The sequence below is a fragment of the Anopheles cruzii genome, chromosome 3, assembly GCF_943734635.1.
Source record: "Anopheles cruzii chromosome 3, idAnoCruzAS_RS32_06, whole genome shotgun sequence".
Classification (NCBI taxonomy): Eukaryota; Metazoa; Arthropoda; class Insecta; order Diptera; family Culicidae; genus Anopheles; species Anopheles cruzii.
In genome coordinates, this window is record NC_069145.1 from 9906190 (window position 1) to 9914974 (window position 8785).

At 51.3% G+C, this 8785-nt stretch overlaps 3 protein-coding genes across 3 annotated transcripts; 2 read left to right on the forward strand and 1 right to left on the reverse strand.

The window, feature by feature from the left end:
- Positions 1-303: 303 nt before the first annotated feature.
- LOC128273743 (dual specificity protein phosphatase MPK-4) lies at positions 304-1605 on the reverse strand. The gene is made up of 2 exons (XM_053011777.1): positions 492-1605; positions 304-407 (listed from the first exon to the last, which is right to left on the reverse strand). Exons 1-2 carry the CDS (start codon positions 1603-1605, stop codon positions 304-306), a joined length of 1218 nt encoding a protein of 405 aa, XP_052867737.1.
- A 718-nt stretch (positions 1606-2323) lies between these two features.
- On the forward strand, positions 2324-3435 carry LOC128273104 (calcyclin-binding protein). Its single transcript, XM_053011020.1, has 2 exons — positions 2324-2466; positions 2547-3435. Exons 1-2 carry the CDS (start codon positions 2443-2445, stop codon positions 3240-3242), a joined length of 720 nt encoding a protein of 239 aa, XP_052866980.1. The 5' UTR covers positions 2324-2442; the 3' UTR covers positions 3243-3435.
- A 1276-nt stretch (positions 3436-4711) lies between these two features.
- On the forward strand, positions 4712-7984 carry LOC128273504 (DNA repair protein complementing XP-C cells homolog). Its single transcript, XM_053011477.1, has 3 exons — positions 4712-4908; positions 4970-6989; positions 7058-7984. Exons 1-3 carry the CDS (start codon positions 4712-4714, stop codon positions 7982-7984), a joined length of 3144 nt encoding a protein of 1047 aa, XP_052867437.1.
- The last annotated feature ends 801 nt before the right edge of the window (positions 7985-8785 follow it).

Consider the following 8785-nt stretch of genomic DNA (forward strand, 5'->3'; position numbering starts at 1 on the left):
CCTTCCCGCGCTCCGGCCGTTTCTTTGCCAATGTTCTCCAGGACAGTTGCACACATCTATTATCGGTTCGATTCCACCGCTCCGAGTGAAACCTGTTTGCCCTTCGCGTCAGAGAAACTATTTATAAACGCACAAAACAACGATGACGCGGACGAAATCGAAACCAAAAAAATACTGGCAAGATAATAAATAATGATGACAGTAAAACCGGAATGCTTCCGAATCCTTGCGGCGAGCTATGCGCGTCTTCCTTTCGTGCTCTGCTGCTTCGGATTTGGGCCCGGGTTGGGTGTTTTTCTTTCTTTACACCGTGACCTGCACATTCTGTACCACGGTTGAGTATTCCGTTTTCGACGGCACGAGATAGAATGCGGGGAAAATTTCGGCCCCACACGGACACTTTGTTGCTGGAAATGGGAACAGCGGGGGGGAAGAGTTTGGATTGAAGCCGTTAAAATGGTAGACCAGTGAGGGTGGACAGAGCTACTCACCCATCACCCAGTTGAAGCTTCCCAGCTTGACCGTGCACTTGGGGCAGTACAGCCGGCCCTGTGTGTTCCGATAGATGTCCGTCATCCAGGCGAGCGGTTCGATGAAGTAGATTTTACTGCACATCGCCGTCTCCTTGTCCGAGGATCGGGTGCTATGCTCGCTGCTGATTGAGCTGCGACGCAGCTGCTCGGTCAGCTCGCCGGCTGCCGGAGCCATGCTAATGGAAGCTTCGGTGCCCACTTCGGCATCGTTTGCGGTGCCAATCGTTTCATCTGCCGCACTCTCCTCCAACGTAGTTTCCGGTTCGCGGCCAACCTTTGCCGGCAGTTGCGACAAAGCTGTCGTGGCAGCCTTCGGTTTGTGTAGCAGCAGATTACTTCTCGATGCCACCACACGACGACACTTCCGACACCGGTAGACGAACGGTTCAGGCGATTCCTGGACCACTCCCGGATCGCCCTTTACCACGTCCATGCACTCCGTGGGCAGCCGTTTCGCTTTGCGCACATTATCTCCGGCCAGCCGCAACCGGAACAGCTTGTACCGTTCGTTGGTCCGATCGATCCGGTAGCCCATGCGGCCGTACAGTTTGAGCTGATTGACAAACCCGGGATTCGGCATGACGAAGCGACGCTTCGCTCTGACTCGCTGGAAGGCCGCGTCGTACCCGAGACGGTACTTTTCCATCAGATACGCAATGACCACCGTTGCGCTGCGACTAACACCGAAGTAGCAGTGCACCAGCACGTGCCGCTCTGCGTCCAAACTGTCCCGGATGAACCGGTTGTTGTCCTCGAAGTGGCGAATCAAATCCTCGCGCGGAACATCGGCCGCCTGGACGTAGCGGACACGCAAATTCGGATGATCCGTTATGTGGACCGGCAACGGCACGGAATCGATCGACAGGATGCTGCGGATCGAGTGCCGATTCAGGGTCGGCAGGTCAGCGGCGGCCGACGCATTGCCCAGCCACAGGCCGGGTTCGATTTCGTCCAAACTGATGGGCCCGGCGTCGAGATCTTCGCGCGTGAGCAACGACGTCGAATCGGCCGCGCGGGAACGGACACTGGGAACCACCTTCGTCACGACCGCGATACCTTCATTCAACGACATGCTGCTCGTTTGACCTATCTTGACCAACTGCGGTGCGCCGTTGCGGTCCGGACCTTTAACCACCAGCGCGGCGGTCCTTTGCGATGAACGGTTCTTCCGGCGAAGGAAAGAGTCCGATGCACTGTGCGCGCAAGTAGGCGTATGTAGATTGAACGGTCGTCGCACCACCCAATACGCCCACACGAACCCGATAGGCCCGGTGTCACCTTCAGCCAGGAATTCTTCAAGTGCCTCAAATCCCCGTTCGGGGCAGATTCTGGGGGGAAATCACTCGGGATGCTAAACTACCACTAACTAACTGCCTACGCGCGGATTGTTGTTTTGATCCCTCCTTTGTTTACCGATTTTGCACGGGACCATAAAATCGATTGTTTTCGGTGGCCCACTGACGTTTGTTATCAATGCCCGCGCAAAAGCCGAAACGAAAACGGGGCGAAATGTCAAACACGCCGTGCGTTTGGAACAGTTCTTTAAACCGAAACCGATTTAAGCGGAGCATTTTGTGCGATTATTCACCACAAATTCTTATGTTGCATTTTTTTCTTGGTGCAGTGCGAAGTAAATGTAAAACATAACTTAATGTCACGGGTTTGCTGCAATTGCAACTACCGGGTTGAAGTTGTATTTTTAGAGGCGTGTGCCGTGGCTATTCGCCGAAGTTCCGAAGTTTCGCGAAACATCAAGAAGCAGCAAGCGAATTTTGCTGTTGTCAAACCGTGCCGTAGAAAACGTGAACCACGCCAAAAACCGAACCGGTCAAAGTGTTTTTGATTGAAAATCGTCTCATATTGATTAATTTAGAGTGAGACTAACGCCTATTAAAAACATTCAGCCAAGATGTCGCGAGAAGCAATTGAAAATGTAAGTAAAGATTCAAGCGGGGGCCACACTTCGTGTGACGGAACACTCCCTAATGTCTGGCCGTGTCTTTGTTTCTCCAGCTAACACTGGACCTGGAGGAGATGCGAAAATTGGCGGCCACTGCCCAGCGAAGCCGTGTGCAACAGATGCTCGCCATCGATGTACGCAAGCTAGAAACGGACATTCAGCGGCAGCGCGATCTGCTGGCAGCCCAAAGCAGTAGCGAACAAGGCGTCACGCGTCCCGCCCCGACTCCCGTTTCGGCTCCCGGTGACATTCGCCGCTACCAGGTCGAGCTGAAGGAATATGCTTGGGATCAGAGCGATAAGTACATCAAAATCTTCGTCACGGTCAATGGTGTACAACAGGTGCCGGAGGATAACGTTAACGTCGAGTTTACGGAGGACTCGTTCCAGCTCGTGATCAGCGATCTCAACAATAAGGATTACATTTTCGTTGTGAACCATCTACTGAACAGGATCGATGCGGAAAAGAGCTATCGGCGTGTAAAGTCCGATATGGTGGCCATCTATCTGGCAAAACAGAGCCCGGCCAAGTGGGCCCACCTGACACTCACAGCCAAACGGCTACAAGACCTCAAGAATGAGCGGATGTCCGACAGTAAGAAAGTTTCTGCGACTGATGACCCATCAGCGGGCTTGATGAATATTATGCAGCAACTGTACGAATCCGGTGATCCGGAGACGAAACGCATGATCAACAAGGCTTGGCACGAGTCGCAGACCAAACAAACAAGCCAACCTACCCTCGAATAGAAGTGATCCGCTACGGAAGGGTCGGTATAAGGTGGCCGATAAAATAAAACATTCAGTAACTGTATTACGGAACTCGTACATATTATGATAATTACACATAATAAACTGTGACTGTCGCGTCTTCGTCGCACCAAATACGAACCACGGGGTAGCGGTCCGTGTTTGTGGATGAAGAAACGAAAATAAAGTAGATTCGAAGCAAAAGTTCAATCACAGTACGCTTTTGGTTGCAATGATGGATGATGGTAAAAACGATCAAAGAGCTCCTGGCTTACCGATGCTTGATTTAGTTAGGCTTCTGGCTGACGGCGGAGGAAGTTGACTAAATCGAAGCGAGTTAACCTGTTGGAAAAATGGCCGCTTCTGTGAACGAAGCCGCGGAATCGGTGGTTTCTGCCAAATTGTCACGAACATCGGTCGTGTCCGAGTCTCTCGGCTCAGAGTCTCGTACCGTGGTAGAGCGAAAGTCAAACGCGAAGGTCTCGGACAGCGCTACCAATCTAACACGTCTAGAGAAACTAGCTCTTCCAAGAAAAGTGCTGCTGGAAGCAACTCTGACGCAGTTTGAACACTGTTTCAAGCCGGATGTGGTGGATCGTATGAAAACCAAGATCGTACAGCAAGGGTAAGAAGTTTTCAGCCGATTGGAAGGAAATGATGATGGAACTCTTTTTTGGTTTCAGGGGAGAGCCAAAAAACTTTTCAAGTAAAGAAAGTTTGAAAATCCAGACCAGCCGAGCTAAATTAAAATCACAGAGGATTTATAACGATTTGCAATCTCGGTTAAGAAAGGTTGCCTTCGACACGTTGACCAAGCGAATCATTGAAAAGCTTCCGGAACTGATTGTGCAAATAGAATGTACCAACATGGAGCAAGTGCCGCAGTACACTAGGATACTGAACGAAACGCTTCTTGCTACGGTAGTTGAGTATCTAGGCAAACCGAAGACCGAGCATGAGAAGAAAACTTTCCAACAGCTTGCCTTTGGGTTAACAAAATTTGTCGAAACTATCATCGATAACGTGCGCTCCGAGCAGGATGCGTCTTCGAAGCACAAAGGGAACAGTACGATCAGTCTCCTTGAAAGGGTTTAACTGACGGGCAAAGCGTATATGAGTCACACATGCAGAGATGATTAGATATTTGATAATAAATTAAATTATTCGTCTTTCATAAACCTTTCGATTGGTTTTTAGGTCTGCTTAACGTGAGCAGTTTTAAATGTTTTTTGCTCCAAGAATTCGAGCAGTTTTCTTGCGCTTTGGCATTGACAGCTCCTGTTTTTGTCATTTTGCCATTGTGTACGTTTGTGTTTATTATTGTCTCCCGGCAAATAAACGCATTCCGAAACGGGGCCTTGGACACATCGTCCTTTCTTGTGCAAATTGTGAAATTGTTCGTTCGTTTGCATGTAAAATGTTTGGTGTTCGAACCTGTTACAGGTAATGGACACAGGTCTGCTGCTAACATGGAATCTACAGGCGATTTGTACGACGATGTCGCAAACGAAATCGATGACGAAGAGTCTGACTCAGCGGTTGATTTTTCTGCCAGTGAAGATGAATGGACACCGGATCGTGCCGAGCGGTCTGAAGCGAAAAAATCACCGCAACAAGCAGGCATTCAGGCAAAGAAAAGCGGCCAGCGAAAGTTAGTGAAAAAACAGTAAGTGGTTTGTCAGAATTTCACAATCGGTTTCAATCGTGAGTCATGGTTTGTTCTGCAGAGTACTTCCTTCCGGCCCCGTGCGTGTGTCACGAAGGTTGGCCGCCAAAAAAGGCATCGACTTGCCGGAAAACACAATTGAAGATGAAACGGAACAACTGCTGGTGCCAGACGCGAGCTCCAGTGATGAAGACACGGACGTTGAGGATAAAAAGCAACAGAAAGGGCAGCGCAAGACCAACGCTCGTGTTACCGCCAAACGAGTGCGCAGAACAAGTCCCGCCGCAGATGAACCCATCAAGTTGACCACCTTTACGGTGGAGCAACTTTACCGCAAATACCGACCGGATTTATCACATCCCTCTAAACCGAGCACATCGAAGGAAGCTACGAAAGTCGCCAAAAACCGCGTCAAAGATGGTGGCGAGTCAGAGAGTAGCGGCGATGACTATCTGGTCGATCCAAGTAAGCTCGACCTAAGCTCTGAGTTTTTCCGATCGACGGCACAGGAAAAGGAAGAACGTCAAGCGGTGGACCTCTTCTTCGACTGCAATGCAGGGATTGAGTTAACTGATTCCGAAAATGATTCCGACAGTGGCGATGTGACGGGTCCACAATCGAGCGCCGGCGCCAATTCAGCACCGGAACAGCAAATTACGGGAACGGACGTTGAGTTGGGCCTGAAACTGATGCAACAAATTAGCCAGTCAACCGAGGCCCACGCTCAGGCGCTGCGACTAGCGGAATCACTGCCCTCTTGTTCTTCTGCACTTTCCACTTCCAGCGTAACATTTAAATCGAGTGACAAACGTAGTTTAAATACGGCTCCTTCAAAGGAGGACCATCGGGAGGTTGTTGCAAGTATTTTGCACACCGGCGAACGTTTGGCCAAGCACTGCGGTAAGTCGTCGCTAACTGCCGGCATCGGTAGAACCGATTTCCTGGCAGTGCCAACGATCGATCAAAGTGCGAAGTCAAAAGATATCGAAATAACGTTAAAAGCTTCAGTGATCACCGACAGTAGAGGCAAGAAACGCACGTTCGATGCACTGTCGGCCCTGAAACGGTTCATGAACCGCGAAAAGCGCGAAGCACAAATCAATCTGCACAAAGTTTCGCTCCTGTGCTGGATCGGTCACGGCACTTACGTCAATAATGAACTACGCAAACCTTCATTGATACGCTTAACGCAACGCAAACTACTCCCGGGGGCGAGGAGCAATGCGACACGCCCGAACGGGCTCACCAATCTGCGGTACTTTCAGGAACTGACACGCTTCTACCGGCGCACGGTCACACTGAAAGACACCACGATGTTCTACCGAAAGCAGAAGCACCCGAATTTAAGCACATTTCTAATCTTTGCCATCGCTAGGCGAATGGCGTACTGCAAGCGCGACTACATTCTTCTGTTTGTGCTGCTGCTCCGATCGCTGGGCGTTTACTGTCGGCTCGTCATTTCCGCCACCGTTCCACCGAAGCAACTCCCACCTGATCAGCTCTACAAAATGGTTCCCCAGACTGCGCGGGAACTGGCGATGGAACGACAGCTACTGCACGACTTTCGCCAAGCACCACAGGAAAGTATGGTGTACGTGGCTCAGCAGAAACTCCTGGCGCAGATCGCGAAACAGCGCGAGCGAACGGTGAAGAGCGAGAGCGTCAGGAAGCGGAAAGGATTCGTGGATGGGTTCACCATACCCCAGCTGGACGGTGGTGCGGACGAGGGCGGGAGCAGATTAGGGGGAAAGAAGATGAAGCTAATGGAGGCCTCTTTCCTAACGTTGGAAAGCAATCGGCCCAAGGCAGCCCCGTCGGATGCCTCCGGATCGGAGGATCCGGCTGAAGAGGCGCAAAGAAGAAGAGAACGCATCTTGGCCGCCTATCGGTCCCGGGCTACCCGATTCACGAGCAAGAACAATCAGACGAGGGCACGGAATGGCGGAGATTGTAAGATAAAAGCGACCCAAAAAGGAAAACTCGGAGTGGACTACTGGGTGGAAGTGTTCTGCGAGCACGAGGACAAGTGGGTCACGATAGACGTGCTGAACGGTAGCGTGTACCGACTGGAGGACGTTGTGGTAGGTCCCCACTGACCGACGATCTTTCTTTCACCCAAATGAAAGACGTTTTCCCTTTTCCGATTCAGAAACAAGCAACCCAACCGATTGCGTACGTGCTGGCGTGGAACAACGATGGTACAATAAAGGACGTCTCGCCTCGTTACATCTCACGCTTCGGGAGTAAAAAGAGTAAACTTCGCGTCGACGATGCTTGGCTCGAGGAAGCCCTCGGTCCGTATCGGGGCACGCGAAATAAGCGTGACATAATCGAGGACATCAAGTTCGAGCGCCTGCTAAACAAACGGCCTTTTCCGGAGCAGATTGGCGAGTATCGGAACCACCCGAAGTACGCCATCGAGCGTTTTCTACGGCGTAACGAAGCGATCTATCCACCCGATGCACCGATCGTGGGTCGCATTCGGGAGGAGGCGATTTATCTGCGCAATTGTATTTACACGCTCTATTCCCGCGACGGATGGTTACGGCAGGCCAAGACGGTCCGCTTGTACGAAGAACCGTACAAGGCGGTGAAGGCAAAGTCCAAGTACGATCGGTTTACGGGAACGGCCACGGCGAGCGACCAAATGGTGGAGTTGTTCGGTGAGTGGCAGGTGCAGGACTACGAGCCGCCGGTGGCCAAGGATGGGCTCGTGCCGCGCACTGCCTACGGTAACGTGGACCTTTTCAAGCCCTGCATGCTTCCCAAGGGTACGGTGCATCTACAACTTCCCGGGCTGAATCGGATCTGTCGGCGGTTGCGTGTGGACTGCGCACAGGCCATTATCGGGTTCGAGTACCGGAAGGGCGGCTGTCAGGCGGTGTACGATGGGTTCGTGGTGTGTGAAGAGTTCCGCGAACAGGTCGTCGACGAGTGGTACCAGGAGCAGATGGAGCTGGCAGAGAAGGAACAGGAACGACGCCGGCAGCGTATCTACGCCAACTGGAGGCGACTGATCGTGGGGCTTAGAATACGCAAGAAGCTAAAAGATCGATACAACTTCGATAACATGTGAGGCGCGATTAGTATAGTTTTTTTTTGTTACAATCGTTGCAATTGATTGCCGCGAATAATAAAAGCCCCGAACATATCCAACACTGCGTTTTTCTGGGAACCATTCCTCTTTCTCTATCATCTTGGCCGACCCTTTTCGGGAGCGACAGGCACTTCGTGGAATGCGTCGAACAAATTGGTGCTGGTCTCTGGCGTTCTGCCTTGCGTGGTCTCGGAACGTTATGAAAAATGGCAACCAAATCTCGATGGGGTTCAATGAAGTGAAAAGTCTAGCCGCGGTATTTCCGATCGTCTACGACCGGTTCCCTGGTTGCCTACGCCCAAAAAGACGACGACGCTATCGATGCTCTACCGAGGCGCATAAATCAAGGCGATGGTTCGGCTGCGAATCGTTTCTCTTTTTTCGTCCCTCCTTATTGTTGCAATTTACAGTTACAGCATACGGCATCTTTTGAGGGGCTGCATTCAGCCATCGTTAAATAAAACTCAGCCATAAAACCCAAAAGAGTCTACCGTTTTAGCCGCTCCCGGCGATCCTTAGCGAATTTAAGGGGAGGGAATCTTTTTTGGCAAAATGAACAGAAATTAATTTCACTTTGTACCCTGTGTCGCGGACGATGGTGATAACGACTGCCGGCACTTTCGGTTCGTCTGGTTCCCACTGGCGGGGCTGATAAGACCCGCTGCCTGTCTGTACCATTTGTTTCGGATTCCATAATCTGTTAGTCCACAGTCCGGCCGGACATCACATGTTTTTGCTTTTACGTGGCTTCATCCGAATGTGCAGTGCAGCCATCACGGA